The sequence below is a fragment of the Pleurodeles waltl genome, chromosome 12, assembly GCF_031143425.1.
Source record: "Pleurodeles waltl isolate 20211129_DDA chromosome 12, aPleWal1.hap1.20221129, whole genome shotgun sequence".
Classification (NCBI taxonomy): domain Eukaryota; kingdom Metazoa; phylum Chordata; class Amphibia; order Caudata; family Salamandridae; genus Pleurodeles; species Pleurodeles waltl.
Window position 1 is genome coordinate 361223351 of NC_090451.1, and position 19257 is coordinate 361242607.

Below are 19257 nucleotides of genomic sequence, written 5' to 3' on the forward strand. Positions count from 1 at the left end.
TCCCTAAGCACTTCAACGCAGTCTCATCGCTCCTATTGCCGGCAGTCGTCCACCAGCCCCGCTGCTCACCTCAGGCCCCCTCCCAGGTACCAAAAGTACCACTCCAGCTGTGGGGGCCCGATCAGTCCTCAGACGCTCTGCAACCAGTCACTGCAGCACCCAGTATCCTGGAAGAGCCAAGTGTATAGCTACAGCCCCAGCTCAGTCCCAAGCCCATGTCAGTCTCTTCAAGTGTTCTCACTCTCTGGGGTTCCCACTTATCACTCTCCCCTCATGTATAAGGGCCGTCACCTGATAAGACCCTCCGGTGCGCACTGCTGAGAAGTCTTAGGGCACACCCCTCCTCCGTGATCCTTCCTGGGCCTCCAGGTGCCTTGCTGCCACCTTCACTCCCTGAGCCCAGCACTGCCACTCAGTCACCAGCTCCGTGCCCCAACCTCTGCCCGTGGAATGCACCTCCTTCAGGCCTCCACACCGCCACACTGCCGTGGATGGGCCCCACCTCGACCAAGCCTTGTTTCATTTGGCGCCTCCATGGCCTCCTGCCAATCCACCTAACCAGGGGAGTGGGGCGGCTGCTGCCAGTCCCTGCGACCTCAGCCACTGCCGGCCCTTAGCGCCATGCCCAGGGCTCCTGCTGCTCCTTCTGCTCTGCTCTGACAGATTGTGTTTGGCATGGCAGCGGTGCTCTAAACTTCGCAGCCTCCATCTTAGCTGACAGCAACACACCCGCCCTTTGCATCAACCATTCCTAAGACTTACCACAGTAAGCAAACACCATACAACCCCACTCTCTCTCACACCAGTCATTCGGCAAGGAGAAGTATTATAGGTGATGTTTTATGATGGTACTGCACGGGAGCTAAAGAAGAGCAGGGCAAAGAGAAAAGGTTAACCTGTGACCCAATCAGATTGCAGGACAGTAGTATCCAATTGTAAAGGCCTAGCTGTTGCTGTGAAGAATTGATTAGTTCAGAGTTTTCACAGCAGATGGATATGTTGCAATATTCTTTAGAAAGATGGAGTACTTGACTAAGTATTTGTCCCCTGGTCCAGCATATCTGCCTTGCTTTAGAATGATATAACCTTGGGCTAAAAGCACATTGTGAACGAGATGGGATGATGTGATTACCCACATTTTACTCAGAAGTACAATTGCGGTCCTCATTTAGCTACCCAAGTTTTGCAGGGTATGTCAATTAAATTTTCCTTAGGAAGGGACTTGTGGAACTGATTGCTGTCAGCGTGAGAAACTGGGAGTCTAAGGTTGGGGGTGTTTGCTTTTTGTGTTGCTGTGCATTGTCTCATCTGTGGATAGTAATTGTAGATTTGTTGTAGTGGGGCACGAGACGCATATTAGCAGGGGCATCTAGGGGCGGCTCCTCCAGTAGTGCGGAGGAGAATAAACACAGTTGCCGGGCTGGAGAGAGCCTGCACAGGCTCCCCATCTGCCTGGGAGCGCCCTGGCTGGGCGCTCCCAGCCAATCCTGACACTTCTTTGAGCAGCATCAGGATTGGGCACATGGCAGGCTGGGAGCCTGTTCCTGCAGCGAGGATGGAAAGGGGAACGGTGCGGAACTAGTCGGCGGATCAGGTAAGTTTTTAATTTTATTTTATTTATTAAATGTACCCCGCACCCTTACCACCCACCTCCCCCCTTGTGCCGCACCTGCCCCTTGTTGTTGCAGCGAGCCGCGACTGGAGCCATCTTGTCCATGGGGCGTGCAAGGGAGGCGATTCACGCCTTTGTTCCGCAGTTAATTATTTGTACTGTGTGTATGAGTAATTATAAGCATGCCTGAGAGTGGGTGTGCATCTGTGCTTGTAAGCCTAATCGTGTGCATGCATATGTGAGTCTTCAAAGTGGTTCAGTCGAGGGAAAAGATGCACGTAGAATAGACTTATTAGTGTGATCTGTACTGGATGCAAGACATATGGGTAACGATTCAATCAAACAGAGTTTTTTTTAATTTTTATGTTTGATTTTTTTTAAAAGAGAGCAGCCGAATGCAAAATTAATTTTGGTGCCAACCCTTACATCAAGATGCCCCACACCTCAAAAAGATTAAGCGCAATGGGGGTAGGAATTGCAGTTAATTGTCCAAACACTACGCTGTCAAAATTCTTATAAACTTAGGGGCGATACAACAGCTCTCCCCATGTTCAGATGCCCCATTATTATGCAATTTTGCTGGTTTCGTAGCATTATCAGTGCTTTCTCAGTACAGAATCCTATGTAATTCATAAATCGGTTCTTCCACTTTTTACAAAGATATTATGTAATGCCACATCTCGATGAGAGTTGCAAGAAGCTTGAGTTTTCAGTACATGTATGCGTGGTTACTTAATCGTCGTACAGCAATTTTGTCAATGAATGTTACCATATTTAACTGGAAGAATTTGCTACCTGTGAGATATAGGTCAGATGATGTGATGGATGCATGACACATTGAACTGTGGACATAAAATTATTCTGCAGTGAAAATCACCATGAATGTAAGGGTTTTTCCTTGCAAGTCTGTCATTATTCAGTGACTTCTCAGTTGAAGGGAATGTGTAGGTAAGCCATAATGAGTATTTTAACACCTAACATAGTTCTTGTTAGCACTGTTAGGGGAGGACGTGACCTAGTGGCTACCATACCTTTTGGCGTTAGAATATGGAAAGCCAGGTTTCAATCCTGGCCTCGTTTCGACATCTTGCAATTTGAGGAAAACTAGTTTGTCCCTACTCCCTGTGCATAACAAAAATGTGAAACGTCTGGTTCTGTTGTAAAACTCTCTAATGCCTTTGAAAGCCAGTCCATCTTAATAGCTGCCAATCAAGTTTTAATGAGCCTGGACCTAAGGTCTGCATTTGGAGACCATTAAAAAAGGAATGGGGAGTGTGATCCCGAGTGTAATGTGGGAGGTGTCAGTGAGTGTCAGAACAGGGTCAGGGATGTGGCAAAAAAAAACCAAAATATTTTATAATTATTTTGCTTGCCTGTCAGTTTCTACTGGATCTGTCCATTGGTTGCCCTTTCTGGAAAGGACAATATTAGCATGTTAACCAGCAAATTTAGTTTTTTAGTGCTTTGAGTAGGGGATGGTTAATTGTTTTAGTCTGATGGACACTGAACTTTGAAATACTTTGTGGGAGAAAGCAATCAGTGATATTTTATCATTAGCAGCAGCGCAACCGTGTTTGGGTTTTAGAAGATAGAGAAGCTCCATTGATTGCTGTAACCACAGGCATCCCAGCCCAGCTGGACGCCTCAGAATCCACCACTCCACCTGAGCACTAGATCAATTCTCTTACTCATATGCCTTATCCTTCCTCACTGCTCTTTCTCTTCTTCCTAGAGCACTAGACCAGTTCGCTTAGTCAAATGCCTGAACCTTCCCCTCTCCGCGTTCTCGTCTCCATGAGCACTAGACCACTTCTCCTACTCAGGGGCTTGAACCTTCCCCAATGCTCCTTCTCTTCTTCCTAACTTTGTGGAGGAGGCACAGCGCATTTTCCTTTGCTTGTGCCATATCAGCTTTCACTGGGCATTTCCTGATGCATCTCAGGCGGACTCTGCCAAAGTGGTCTCTCAGCCCTGTTGGGCAGTCCGTCTTTTTTTCACCCTTATGCATGAATGTCACCCTGAGAGGTTTGCCGGAACTACTTAATTATCCTCTTTATGCAGGGAAACTCTTCTGCATCTTTGTAAAGGAGTGTTGTCGACTTGATCGCTTCACTTAGTCAAAATCAAAGTAGGTATTGACGCCCAACCACTATGAAAGTTCTCCAGCTTCCACTGCATAATAGTGGGGAGTCGCGATTTTAGACTGTTAAGGGTCATTTTATTTCAAGTAGTACTGGCTTGCACAATTTTTGCATCTAATCATTATCATATGTTAAGCTCAAACCCGATTAATACACTTCAGTGAATTATGAATACATGTATTGGGTCTTAGTTTCGTAACATCTGCATGGAAATCAATGGTTTTCGTCTACATGCTTAATGTATTCCTTAGCCCTACATATTGTAGAATATTGTCGAGTCTGGACAATGAGCGAAAATTTCAAATTTTTCATTTAATTTCATTCATGATTGGATTGGGGAATTGTATCCACCTTTTCTGACTTTGCACAGCACCTTTATGCAATTCTGACGTACGATTGTTCGTGGGGGCTAAGTGTGGGAAAAGGCATTGCAAATGTAGGTGAGCATTCTTTGTTTTCCTCTGCAGTGACCTTTCTTTAATGTTTTAGTTTTTTTCTTCTTTTTTTTGGTTAACCTTAAATGTACAACCTAAAACTTACGAACATAAACAATTCACTGTCATAATATATCACAGCTTCATCACACAAAGACTCGCTTTTTACAGCACCGTGTAATTCAAGTGGCAACTCAGTGCAGAGGTTACAGTTAGGTAGAAGAAATTACATTTAGATTTCAGACGCATCCTGTTGCAACATCTGGCTATTATGAAGCCCAGTATGCTATAAATCGCTAATTTGGCAAGTCCGAGCTGCAGATCATGGCTCATCCACATTCACTACTGCAACCAAGTTATTAATCATGCCCCCTACTATTTCCTCTGTGGCTTTTGGATCTCTTTTGAACCTTTTGAGGCACTTTTCCACCATTTCCGCCTCCACCATGTCTTTTTTCCATACTCTATCCGGAAGTGTCCCACGCTCTAGCCAGTGTATGACAATATGGCATTTTGCAAACTAAAAACTCAACTTCACAAATGTATGATTAATCCGTTTTTTCTGGTTTTGGATATTATGCTCTTAAAAAATGTTTAGGTGTGCATTTTAGTCTCAGTGCTATTACCTAACGCAATATTGTCTTGCTTCGGTCCCAATAACTAATTAATTTACCACAGGACCTTGTCATGTGAATAAATTATGCTTCCATGATCCCATACTTCTGCATATAGATATCTTCTCTGGGTATATTCTGCTAGTTTTCACTGGGACAAGAGAAGTTTAATGCAGTGTATTAAAATGGAATAATTTAAATTAAGCGTTACTCAAGATCTCCCTCATTAGAGAGCAGACCTTGGCCTACTCTGCATCCACAAGAGGGGATTGTATATCTCTTTGCCATTGTTGTTTCACTATTAAGGGTGCTTTCATTTTATCTGCCTTTAGTGTCTTTTAAAGTAGCGAGTTCTGCCTACGACCCTGTACTATGGTCAATATGGTCTTAAGCGTGTAGGAGGGTTTAGGGGGTTGTGAGAAGTCCCGTTTAGATTTCCCTGCAATCCCTGCTAATTTAGGGTACTGGAGAGACGTAGACGGTCACACTGCAAAAGCTTCCTGGGCTTTGCCCAAGAAAGCCAGAAAAGTATCCCTAGTGCTATAGGTCCCCTAAAGTGGTACAGCCTACCTCCTGTCACTGCATCACTGTTGTGTCCTGGGATATTTGTTTAAAGAGCTGTTGCCACTAGATATATAGTTACCTTGAAAAAGGTAACCTTCATAGAACTTCGTTTACTGCTGTGTCCCAACTGCCTCCCACCAATCTAATTAGGTATGGTCCCCCTCTAGTATTGCCCTCCCTCTCATAAGCATTTCAGGGAGGGACTCAACATGAACATACCCCCATAACATCTGTCTTTCCCAGTTATTCTCTGGTGAGTGCCATTTTGTTCCGTTCTGGATCTAGCTTAATGTCGTGCATTACATGGTTGAGTCTGTATATGATCGTAAAGTGCTAAATCTCAGTATAAACCTGGATTGATCCTCATAAACCAGTACACCACTGTACCCATTAGTTTGTTAATAGGATTTGGACATCAGCATTCATTCATGGACAGAGGCTGGTTCCAAGGTGTTCCTGTAGGGTTTCAGCAAAATGAGTATGATAACCTCTCTCATGGATAAGGGCAGACTACCTCCCTATTTGACTTCCTTGTACACTTTCAATAACCTATCGAGGGAATGGAGCTTGTATGCCTTGTACCAATCTGCAGGGAGGCGATCACCTTCCCCCCACCGCCCGCTCCAGAAGACATCCCTTCTGCTATCCCTTTGATAGCTTCAAATATTTCCTTATATTGCTAATTCTAAATAATCTGACTGTTCTTTCCCTAGCTGTGGAAGGAAGATACCCCAGAAATTCCTGAGTCGACAGGTGTTCGTTCTGTAACCGGGCGCGTATATAGATTGGTCAAAAATCATCAGATTGTGCTGGTATTGAAATGTTTATTAGTCATATCTCTCTGGAAACCAGTAGCCCATATATCAACACATATCTCCCCTCAGCATCAACACGAAAATAGCTGTGCTGGAAATGTACTCCTCAGGTCTTCCATATCGAAACCCCCTATACATAAGCCGAATAGGTATATGAAAGCATTTGTTCTCTCCACTTTTTCTTGAGTTTTTCCTCTGTACCACTGATTTGCATCTCTTGTTAAAATCCTTTACCTATGGAATATCATCACCGATATGTGTGAGGTGTATATTGTTTAACAAAATTATTCAATTCAGCCTGGGCCATTCTCCTCTAAAAAGGCTACACTTTGGTCACCTGTGTGTGCTTGTAATCAATGCTGTATGCTTGGTATTGACTCCACCTTCCCTGTGTGCCAAATGATGCATGTGCCCACTGTGTGCTGACATCATTGTTGTCTCTGATCTATTTTAGCGGTGTAGCCAGTACGCGTAATGCTCCAAATGACATGGAGTGCCTTTCTCCGGACTGTTGAGAACACCTCCCTGGCCTTTTACTCATTTCCAGACAATCCTAGACCTCATCTGGGGGAAGAGACCAGTGTAAACTCTCATTGTCTAATGTGAATCTCGCCAAAAACACTAGCATGTATTTAATGTTCATGGCTAGAGTATATTTCACTGCCTCATAGCAGGACTTTGACTTTTTGAGTATAGACAGGGAATACTCTTTATTATCATATCTTCAAACTTCAGATCTCCAACTGTCCTAGCTTGTTGAAGAATACGATCTTTATCCTTCTAGTTACAAACGTTCGCAAAGATTGCCCAAGGGATAGCTCCAGGAGTAGGAGGAGTGGGAGGCACCAGAGCTTTGTGGGCCTTGTTTGTGTGGAAGAAGTTAGAGTAGCCCTCGGGTTTGAGGTGGTGTCTGATCCATCAGTCCAGAAAAAGTCAGGGTCTCCTTCACTCTGCCCCTTCCGTGAAAACAAAACAGATTGTTTCATCTGGATCTTATCTCTGCATCTTCCACCATAAAGTCCAGTATATGACCGAAGTCCGACAAGAAGCCAACCTTTGATTTCAGATCTGAGACTTCTACTTTTAGTTCCTCAATTTACTCTTCCGAAGCCTAGGACCTATTGTTCAATTTGGGAGGGTCTGTACGCAGCAAATTAACTTCCAGTGATACGGTGTCAATTCCTTTTAAAGTGCTTGCGCGGAGCTTTCAATTGCCATCAATATCTGACTTCCTGTTAATTCTTGCTTGGCGTTGGGTTCTGAGTCTCCTCACTATCCTCTGTCATGCTCTCAGTATCTGCGCACACTGCAAACTGATCCACTCTAGTTTATTGGAATCTCTGAGAGGCCTGTCTCTACTCAGGTGGTTGTGTATCAGGCTTTATTCAATGTTCAAGGTAAAAGTAGGGTTCATTTTGACCACCCAAAGACCGATCAAACCACCCCTGTTTTGTTTGTGGTTACAAGTATAACACTTAGGGGGGCTTTTGAGATCGATCAGCCCAGAATAGGCTGCACAAATGTACCTGGTGCTGTGACAGGAGAGTATTCACAAATTTTGTGAGTACAATATCAAACTGTATTGTTGGGACGTGTTCGAAATTGGGTCTCGAGTTGGCAGAGGTATACACCCTTGTCCAAGTGGGAACCACAGTCCTAGTCAGGGTAAGTAACAACACAATCCAAATTATCCTGTGCTTACCCTCTGGTAGCTTGGCACAGAGCAGACAGGCTTAACTTAGAAGGCAATGTGTAAATTATTTGTGCAATAACTCATAAAGTAACACAGTGAAAACACCACAAAAAGTACTCCACACCAGTTTAGGAAAATGGATAATATTTATCTGGATAAAATAAGACCAAAACAACAAAAATCCCACATGCTCAAGTCAAGATATCACTTTTTAAAGGTTTAAATGAGTCTCAATCCTTAAGAAACAGTGGTTGTTTCCTTTTAACACACAGCACCAGGGATGCATAAAAAATAACGAAACATGATGTCACAGAGGAGGAGATGTGTGGAAAAATAAGGCACTTTTGTTGGATGTTCTGGCGCAGCACAGATGATGTTGTTTCTTTCCATGCTGCAAGGGGATGCGTCGCTTTCCAGGAGCGCAGCCTTGGTTCCTCACTACAATGCGAGGATATTTTGACGCCCAGATTACGTTGAAAATCTTTCACCCGCTAGAAAGAAGGAGCAGGTGCTGCTTCGATCCAGTAGATGATTTGGTAGTTTTTTTCAGCTGCGAGGTAGGTGCTGGGTTGATTTCTGCAGGCGTTGCATCGATTTTCCAACACACTGGGATTTTCTTCTCTTTGGTGAAGTCTTTGTGGCCCTGAGACTTCAGAACAGGAGGCAATCTCAATCCAAGCCCTTGGAAAGCACTTGTGGAGAAGGCAGAGTCCTTATAGTAGAGTGAGGGGCCAACAGGCAGCAGGGCAACAACCCGGCAGAAGTCCTTTTCAGCAAAACAGTTGAGATGAGTCCTTTGGACAGCCAGGCAGTCCCTCTAACTGAGTCAGACAGGTGTAGATCCAGAAATATCTAATTTTGGAGAGTCACGGACCCAGTATATATACCCCAAGAAAAGCCTTTGAAGTGGCGGGAACTTCAAAGAGTGGTTTTGAAGTGCACAAGTTCCTTATCCAACCCAGTCCTGTCTGCCAGGATCCCTGTGGGTAGTTATCAGTCCTTTGTGTGAGGGCAGGCCACTGACATTTGAAGTGTAAGAGAGAGCCCCTCCACCCTTGCTGCCCAGGGAGATTCATTCAGTATGCAGATGAATGCAGATGTGACTGAGTGTCCTGTGTTTATGGCTGGCTATGTGGAATGCACAAGGGGAGCTGTCAACCAACACAGCCCAGACGTGGATTGGAGACAGACTGTAAGGCACAGAAGGCAGTAAGTGCAGAGAAATGCCAACTTTCTAAAAGTTGCATTTCTGAAATAATAATATTAAATCTAACTTCATCATTAAGCAGGAATTCTATTACTATTCTGGTCACACTATATATGACAGGGCTACCCCTTTCAGATCAGAATCTACCACTTAAACGTGTATAAGGGCAGTTCTACTGCTTATGAGAGGAGCAGGCCTCAGAGTAGTGAGAAACAGAGTTTTTCACTACCAGGACATGTAAAACACCTAAGTACATGTCCTGCCTTTTACTTACATAGCACCCTGCCCTTTAGTTTACCTTGGGCCTACCTTATATATGACATATATGTAGAAAAAAGGGAGTTTAAGGTTTGGCAGGTACTTTTAAATGTCAAGCCGAAATGGCAAGGAAACTGCCACACAGGCCTTGCAGCGACAGCCCTGAGACATGGTTAAAAGGGGCTACTTATGTGGGTAGCACAATTAGTGCTGTAGGCCCACTAGTAGCATTTAATTTTACAGGCCCCCGGGCACATGTAGTGCACTTTACTAGGGACTTACAAGTAAATGAAATATGCCAATAGAGTATGAGCCAATGTTACCATGTTTTCGAGCGAGAGCACATGCACTTTAGCACTGGTTAGCAGTGTTAAAGGGCCCAGAGTTCTAAACCCAACACAAATGAGGTCAGAAAAAGAGGGGGAAGAAGGCAAAAAGTTTGGGGTGACCCTTCAGAGAGGGCCATTTTCCAACAGGACGGAAAAGTGCCCTTCATGGTGATGGATGTGTATCCTTGCCCTGTGTTAGAAATGGGGTCTCTGGTTGGCAGTTAGTCTGACCTCTCTCCACACAGGGATCCTCACTGTAGTCATGGTAATGGAGATGCACAGCTCAGATGACCTCTGCTCACCCCCATGGTAGGTTGGCACAAGCAGTCAGGCTTATCTCTGAGGCAATGTGTAAAGTATTTGTACCAATACACTCAGTAGCACAGTGAAAACACCACAAAAGCACTCAACACCAGTTTAGAAACATAGCCAATATTTATCTGAGTAAGACAAGACCAGAACGACAAGAATCCAACATACACAAGCAAAGTTATGAATTTTCACAGATTAAACTTGAATATAGCACTCAGAAACACATATGCTTCAATTTGGTGTTATCACGGTGTCATGACGGAGTCGTTCCCAACAATCTGACACCAGTGACACCAGTCATGGAGTCGCACGGACCCCCAGGCACAGTAATGTTTGAAAGTGAAGAAGCAAGACGATGCACGGAGTCGGGGAAGCAAGGCATTGCTGGATCCGGTGCGGCATTGGTTCTGGTGCTGCAGAGCAATGGAGCGGAGGCATTGGGACCTTGCTGCGGAACAGAGGAGATGAGGCGGTGTCGATGCGAAGTGTTGGTTCCTTAAGCTTTCACTCCCAAGGGTCCAAAAACTGGAATACGCATCTCCTGGTGAGTTAGGGTCCACAGCAAGCGAACCCAGAGGCTGGTAGGTGAAGTCTTTACTGTATCTGAGACTTCACTTCTTAACAGGAGGCAAGGTCAGAGCAAGCCCTTGGAGAAACTTAACAAGCAGGATACACAGCAAAGCCCAGTCTTTGTCCTCTCTAAGGCAGAAGCAGCAACTGCAGGCCAACCCATCAAAGCACACACAGCAAAGGGACAGTACTCCTCCAGCTCTTCTCTTTGGCAGAGGTTCCTCTTGATCCAGAAGTGTTCTAAAAGTCTGGGGTTTTGGGTCCACTACTTTTACTCCTTTCTGCCTTTGAAGTAGGCAAACTTCAAAGGAAAGTCTCTGTTGTTGACAAGATCCTGCGTTGTCCAGGCCTGGCCCTAGACACACCAGGGGGTCGGAGACTTCATTGTGTGAGGATGGTCACAGCCCTTTCAGGTGCAGGTGTCAGCTCCCCCCTCCCCACTGTAGCCCAGGAGACTCATCAGGATATGCAGGACACTCTCCAGCTCCCTTTGTGTCACTGTCTAGAGGGAATTCACAAACAGCCCAACTGTCATTCTGACCCAGATGTGGATTCCACAGGCAGGCAGAGAATGGTTAAGCAAGAAAATGCCCACTTTCTAAAAGTGGCATTTTCAAACTGACAATCTAAAACCCAACTTTACCAAAAATGTATTTTTAAATTGTGAGTTCAGAGACCCCAAACTCCAGATCTCAATCTGCTCCCAATGAGAAACTGCACTTAAAAAATATTTAAAGGCAGTCCCCATGTTAACCTATGGGAGAGATAGGCCTTGCAATAGTTAAAACCGAATTTGGCACTATTTCACTATCAGGACATGTAAAACACATCAGTACATGTCCTACCTTTTAAGTACACTGCACCCTGTCCATGGGGATACCTAGGGCCTACGTTAGAGGTGACTTATATTCAGTAAAAAAGAAGGTTTGGGCCTGGCCAGTGGGTGCGCTTGCCAGGTCGAATTGGCAGTTTAAAACTGCACACACAGACACTGCAGTGGCAGGTCTGAGCCATGTTTGCAGGGCTACTCATGTGGCAGGTACACTAGTAGCATTTAGTTTACAGACCTTGGGCACCTCTAGTGCACTTTACTAGGGACTTGCTAGTAAACCAAATATGCCAATCATGGAAAAGCCAATCATGATACAATTTACAATGAGAGCACTTGCACTTTAGCACTGGTCAGCAGTGGTAAAGTGCCCAGAGTACCAAAACCAGCAAAAACGAAGTCCAGCACAAATTCAAAAATACAGGAAGCTGAGGCATAAAGATACAGGAAACCCGCCAAGGATGCCAGATCTAACACCCTGAGTACCCCCAACTGTAATGATGTCTGGATCCATGATGTTTTATACTGTCATTGGAGAATATGGCGCTACCCTCATAGTGGTGAAAGGCTGCTGCCTTTGACAGGAGTTAAGAAGCATGAACACAGTTACGGATGCATACTGTATAGTGATCAATAGGAGTGAACAGATCCTTCAAATCTGTGTCACTGTAGTGAGGCCTACAGGCTCACTCATTTAATGTACCACTGCTGTATGCTTAACTCACCCCTAACCTTCATTGGGGTGGTGTGTAATGCTGCACAGTGCTTGTGTGTTACATATGTGCTTGTGTGTATGTGTGCCTTTTAATGGTACAATCTAGAGATGGTGATGGTCTGTGCAGTGCATGTATATTATATGCATGTGCTGGGTGTATGTGTGCCTGTGAATGGTAGGATACATGAAGGGTGTACTGATGTGCTGTGCATGTATATTATGTGCATGTGCTTGGGTGTCTTGAATGGTACAATACATGGACGATTCTGGATTCCATATTGTGAGACCCATGGCTAAGTGGAGAAACGTGAGGAGGCAAAGGAATCCGTTCAGATAGATTTGCGTATTGCTGCATTCGTGTGAGCTGCGTGAGACACACTAGTAGGCAAGGCGAACCAGGCTCTTTGATATACTTTAAAGGGTGCTGTTTGATTCAGAGAGAGGTCATTAGGAAGATGTGTGGGAACATCTCAGGAAGGAGATGGAGCTGATAAGAGAATCCTGAAGATTAGGTTGAAGCCCAGGGGTAACATTTTGATAAACATATCACTGTGGCTGACATCCAGGTATAAACCTCTAGTTACTCCTGTGGCATATGTTGTAATGCTATCAGATTTGGAGTCACTCGTGCCTTACTCCTTTCAGGAGTGAGGGCAGAAGAGAGGGCACTTTAAGAGGAAGCAGACCCCCAACATAAACTTCAAAGGCTTGGACTCTTAATCACATTTAGTTTCTGGAAATGAACAATAAGAAGGGGATATTGAGCCCCCCAAAAGTGTGGGCTGACAATCAGCCAGTTGGGCTGTGTGAGGAGGAGGAGAAGCTCTGCAAGACTTCTGCCTTTGACCAGGACTGGGGGCCATTCTTCTTGCTGAGTGCGAGGATATCACCCAGGGACTTCAAGACCATTTATGTGGAGCATCTTTCCTGCCTGCTTGCCAAGCCCAGTGTGCCCTGTGAGTAAAAGGAGGCCTGGAGGGAGCAAGGTCCAATGGGGGAATCCTGTCTTTTGGATGACTGTAGCGAGGTGTGAGGAGGTGGCTAATGCACCAATCGGGTCATCGTCTGTGAGTAGGTTCGAGTCTGTGACTCCGTATGCCAGATGAGGCTGCCATGCTGATCGGCCCTGTACGCTAGGTGGTCTCTGTGAAGATTGCTGCTATGCCAGTTGGGCGATAGGTGGGGGAGGAGGGGAAGGTCACCGGGACAAGCCTGGCAGCGTGGTCTGGTTGAGAGAGTCATTAAACGAAGGAGGCTGCTGTGGTGCCGCAAAGTGGGGACCCAATCTGCGACTGAAGACCAGCACCAGGAGCGTTGTATGCTCCCCGTACCCCTTGACCCCATCTCCTCACTCCACCTGTGGGAACGATTCCAAGTAACTTACCAGCATCGAAAACTACTGGCTGCTGCAAGACGATGTGAGAAGAACTCAAGGACACCCGAGCGCAACATCCCGCGTCGCAGGTGAAAGACTTACAGGAGGCAACTGCTGCAGCTTCATCGCCCGTGAAAGCGGGCATGCTCAGAGATTACCGCTACTCGTCTCTTGCTGGTGTGAGTAAGACTGACTTACGGGCCAGACAGCCCTGGGGGACTTTCCTTTCACACAGCGTTTAGACGCTGAACCACTTTTGACTTTCATGATGAGTTGCAGTGGGATTCCTAAGACTCTGACTTCTTGTGGGGTGTAGCCTAAATTTTTCCTATAGTGAATAGGGAATAACAACTACTGATAGCAAGAGAGGAGTGGGACGCAGGGACTCATCTACAAAAGACCTGAACTATGACCTCAGGGGACTGTGTATAGTGTTGAATCTTGCATTTTAATTTTGTGTTCTTATATACATTTTCCTTCTTTTCATTAAAACAAGTATTTGACTGGAAAATCATTTACTGTTCCTGCTGTATGTATTTTGAGTTGTGAGCTCGTGTTAAACCCCCCTCCCCCATATGTCTGCCTCCTGGGCTAGAAGCCTCGGACGACTGCTCAACCCACACTGCCATTCAGAGTACATTGCTACAGAGGTACCTGGCTCACTTTCTCAGGATCCATAGTAGGTTGGGCCCTAAGACATCAGGAGTAAAAGACCTCAAGCCCCATAGTTGGGCCCATAGCTCTTGCTTGCACCATGGCCCACTGAATGGGGTTCTGACAAGTACACTTTAAGAGAGTCTGACGTGGAAGTCCCAGGCCCCTGATAGGGCAGCAGGAGACACCTCCCAGACCAGTGTGAGTGTTGCTTTGCATGCACCAGCACTTCTAAGTCAGTGTCAGCAGGCCCTGCGGTGCTCCATTCAGGATTAGATAGCCCAGAGATGCATGAGTGCCAGCCCTCCGACAGCCGGATCACAGCCTGCCCCTGATAACGCCAGAGACAGATAAAGGAGGTAGTCCCCGGGTGCACCTATCAGTCGTGACAGTACCTCAAGCACAGCTTCAGAGGAGTTTATTTGGCCTCCAGACTCTTGTTGGTACTGCACCCAATGCACCAAGCCCGCACCACGGCAAGGCAGCTCCCCCTTAGGGCCTTAGCTTCCTCTGTGCCATGCTGTCTGTATGGTCATCACATGGCTGAAGAACTGCTCCGCAAGAGCACCTGCGCAACCTAGACAGGCCAGTCACCAGAAGAGCGGCCTGCCTCAGTCTCCGACAGCTGCCAAAACAAGCTGCCAGGGCTGGTTCAAATGGAGGCAATTAATGACAAGGGCGTTCAAAATTCCAACCTGCCGCCTCAGTGCTTTTTGTCTGGTGCAGCTTCCAGCGTCTGCTTAGTGCCCCTGGACACATCATCCATCAGCAGATATCATATTCCACAAAGCTACTTAGGTCAGGGTCAAGAGTACTGGTCTCCTCTGGCTCCAATCCCTCACATGCTTCAGTATCAGATCCCTGGTCTGAAAGGCAGGCAGAAGAGATTTCTACATAAGTGAACTGGATGCTCATGATTCTGTAAGGTTGCTTTTGGAGTTCCAACTCAACCAGTCTTGTCAGCCATGATGCTGGACTCCTCTCTGTAATGTTTTAGTTGGAATTTGAAACACAAACCAGACCCATTGGCCTTGCCAAAGCTCGTTTCTTGCACTGTTAGCAACATCTGTCCATGTGTATGTATGATTTGCATACTGAAAAATCTTTGTGACTTGGGTTTCCTGTGTGCCTGCTGACCCCAGCTGAAGATTCTGTCAGTATGGAAACTGTTCTTTGTCACGTAGTTATAATTGATTAAATAAAAAGTCACTATGCATCCAGATCAGTTCATTGAGTTACCAAATGATTGATTTGAATGTACATGAATTCTGTGGTTGACAGTAATTGTTTTATTTCATCTCACTTTTAGGGTATTCTGGATATCATCGTCCTGAGTAAAGGGCCTCAAAGTCAAGACTTTGCTATCAGTGCATTCAAAAACAACTTTGAGGCAGACGCATATTTTGTTAAAGTCATGGGTAAGCATCTTTCTCTTAATATGGAAATAGCAATGTCTTTTGTAAAACACACGTGAAGCTCTGGCTGATGCTTATGATAGTTAAGCACACAGGTGTTTATGAAGAGGACCTTTACGTATCCTATTGTTTGAGCGTCTTCTTAAGCTCCACGTGAACACATTATGGACATTTTGCATTGGAAATTATTGATATAATGAGCATGGTTTATCGCTGGACACGTAGAAAGTAGTGGGTGCAAATTCAGCGCTGACTCTTCGTGGTGACCTGCTCCGTGTTTTGCAATGGAACTGATTTAATCATACACATCGCAAAAGGTATATCTGTAGACAGTCGCTGAATCTGACTTATGAATATTAATGAGACATAATGCAGTTTTTTACCCTCTTCGAATGGCTGCAAATGCAGGAATTGGAGGCCTGAGAGAGACAGCAGGATCTCATTCCCATTTTATTTTTTAAAGCACGCTGTGCCCCTCAAAGGGGCAGGTCCTGCTGCTTAAAAAGTGGCATGATGGCAAGACATCTGAGAATGATCCCGGACTATTATCCAGTTCCCAAGCCCACCATTCACGATTCACAAAGGGGAATCTGTCCCTCAAGGACACCTACCTCTTTGCAAATCAGTTTCCATCACAACTTGGGACTAATAGGTTTCTTGCAGTGTTGCGAGCAGGTCTTTAATTTTGTACCTTAAAAGGGTTACAGCTAATAATTGTGGTCATCTTGCAGTGGTTATCTTCATGTGAGCTGTGGCGCTGTGCAGGGCCACGGGTATTTGGTCTCTCCAGCACTCTGTTTTAGGCTAGAATCCTCCTGTCAGCACAACAGTAGGTGGACTATTGTTCGTTGAGCTTGTTAGCCAAAGGCAGCCTACCCACTTCTCTCCTTTTCTCAGCAGCAACATTTTCTTCAAAGTCTTTAGAGTCTGATGCTGATTTAAGGGGAAGAACAGCCATCCTTCCTGTCTTTGGAACAATCCTTTCCTGGCTTGGTACAGAGCTCCCTCCTAGGGTTTGGGTGAACCCATTCCTTGGATTAGTTGGTCAGCTGGTATTCTCAGCAGGTGGCAGTTAGTGTGGATAATCAACAGCCCCCGCATTTTAGACTTTGAGAAGACAGTTAGCTTCCTTGACATAGAGAAAATGGGTAGCTGGAAGTACGACAGGTTAGTGTTACCAGCTCTGAGATACAAGTTAATTCCCCTCCCAGATGCACTGGAGGTACTTTGGCACTTCGAGAGGCATAAGAAGGGGAGCTGCCCAAAAGAGAAGATGCGACTCTGGGAGTGTCCTCCCTATATCAACAGAGATACTGATGGAGATTATTGACCCAATGAGTCACTTGGGGATACATCTTACAAGGCCTCTGGTACCGGCGGAAGCCTGAAACTATTATTACCAGCATAATAAGCCCCTGGAGGTGCTTTCTGCTTCTACTGCCCGCCCTGCCAGCGCTTTAATATTGCACTCACCTCCCTCAGCGCGGGATACATCTTACAATCCCTGCAGGACGGGTGGGAGCCTAAAACTACGATTACCAGCATCATAAGTGCATGAAGGTGCTTTCTGCTGCTACTGCCCGTCCTGCTAGCGCTTAATAGTGCACTGGTCTTCCGCAGAGCGGGACGCGCCCAAGCGTGTGCACGGGCAAAGACCGAGCCATGACGGGCCCATCTTAGTCTGTCATAGGAAAGGAAGAGACTGGGCTGGGCCCACCCATCTTGGTTCCATGGATTAAAGGCACAGATTATTCAAACTGTTATTGGGAGTTTGTAGCGCCCCTTGAGCATCCCTTGATTGTCTGCTGTGGCCACATACCAAATCAAAGTTGACTCTCCTCCCGGTTCTGCTACAAGATGGGCAAAAGGAAACCTGGAGGTAGCAATTCTGTTCGTAGAGAGCGTTATGGTGCTTATTAGTACTGAGACTGAGCTAACTCAGAGAAGGTTTTAATTAAATATGGGCACTCCCTCGCCTGGTAAGTTGCCATTGTTGAACGAACAAGGATCTGCAGCATTACCGCTGCATACTCATATCACCCCTATTTCGGCCACTACTGCCACTGCAGAAACTACTAATCCCACACCATTGGCACCAGGTCCAGGGGCTGAAAACATAAATCTTACAACAGCAAGAAAAATTAAGAGGGGAAATTGCCGTAAGCAAATTGGTAACATTTCTAAACTAGTCAAGGATAACTTGTTGGTGGTGGTGGGTGGAGTCTCAAGAGCGATATACTGCTGTTCTCCATCTTGGTGGGGAATTGTGGTTCTATTTTCCCAAATATTCAAAGCCTGGATCGTTACATGGAGGGTTACCTTTTGAGGATGAGGGCACTGTTGAAAGCTGAGCTCTTCCCCACTATACTCGTGTCTTGACTCCATTAAAGCCCAACTTGCGGCATCTACAAGGGCTGTTTTAACTAATACTGCTGCTCATGTTGCTCAGGCTGGAGAGTGTACAGGAGCCCCTCTTGCAGCACTCCCAGGCGATCAATATGCCCCAGTAGCATACTAATCGGCATGTCGGTTTCAGCTCAAAGCAGTCAGCTTAATTGTCTAAGAGGGTTCAATTAACAAGCAAGAGTAAAGAAACATCTGTCGACAATAGCAGACTCTGTATTTTTGGAAGGCCCAGTACAGCCTACTCCCAATTGCCACCAGAGTGCACACCCTACATAATCATTCTAAAGGACGTCCCAGTGCTATCACCACATAAAGAAGAGGATCACTCTGCTCTGAAGAATAAGTCTATTCTGGCCGAAATTAAACTCAGGATAGTCGCTGGATCTAGCAAAGGAGATCCTTTCAATGAGAAGGACTACTTGGCTGGGCATTCATCCTAAATATTCTCCAGGGGGCTGTGTTATTATCAGCTTTAAAAACCCTGAAATTGTTGATAGGCTGCTTCAATGCCTTTCTCTGAGGTTACTGTCACACAGTAACATCAAGGCGCTGCCTTAGGCATATTTTTACAGACCATGTAAGCCAATAGGGTGCATGGGTGCTGTAGTGGGTCCGGTTGTGTATCCGAACCAGCAACTTTTTAATGCTCCTGTTAAAAACTATTTTGCAGTTTTGTCGTCATTGGGTGGTCAGGATTGACCGCCCTCATTCCTTATAGGTAAACTTCGGGGGGAGGGACATGTACTCAAGAATATTGCTCAGAGATTTGCCCACTCTTCCCCTAGCTCATGCTCTGTAATAGGGTACATGAGAACAGACAATATCCAAAACACAGACTCTCAAGGGTCATCTACTGTTTTATCTTCTCTAACTAATGGGCCAAATGATCAGCAAGTAGGTAGTCACACCAGGAATGCAGGTATCAAGATTTTTTCTTGGAATGGGATCCGTGTAAAGATGGGAAATCCCGACTGGGTACTGGTTATGAATGAGCACAATAAACTTTGCTTGCAGGAAACTTGGGCCATGAGTGAGTCCTTTTTGATCGATTCCAGTGTTTAAACGCCTGAAGGTAGACTGTCTACTTTTTTTTTGCCACCGTGGTGACTAAACTTACAAATCGTGTAAGTCAAATTTACCTGCTTTTATCAGTTACTCTTAATGACCTTGCCAGATTCATTTGATTGTATACTGATGCATTTTTATTTTATTATTTTTGATGATAATTCAACAAAGGTCATAGGTGACTTTGAAGAGGATATTGTAAGTGCTCAGTCTGGGCATAAGAAGGAATTACTATTTATATGGGCAGTA

General features: G+C 45.5%; 1 protein-coding gene across 1 annotated transcript in view; it reads left to right on the forward strand.

The window, feature by feature from the left end:
• Positions 1–19257, forward strand: part of ITFG1 (integrin alpha FG-GAP repeat containing 1) — a 936956-nt gene that overhangs the window by 664839 nt on the left and 252860 nt on the right. The window contains exon 12 of the mRNA XM_069216605.1: positions 15432–15540. Within this exon, the coding sequence (XP_069072706.1) occupies positions 15432–15540 (109 nt within the window). The remainder of the gene's footprint in view (positions 1–15431; positions 15541–19257) is intronic.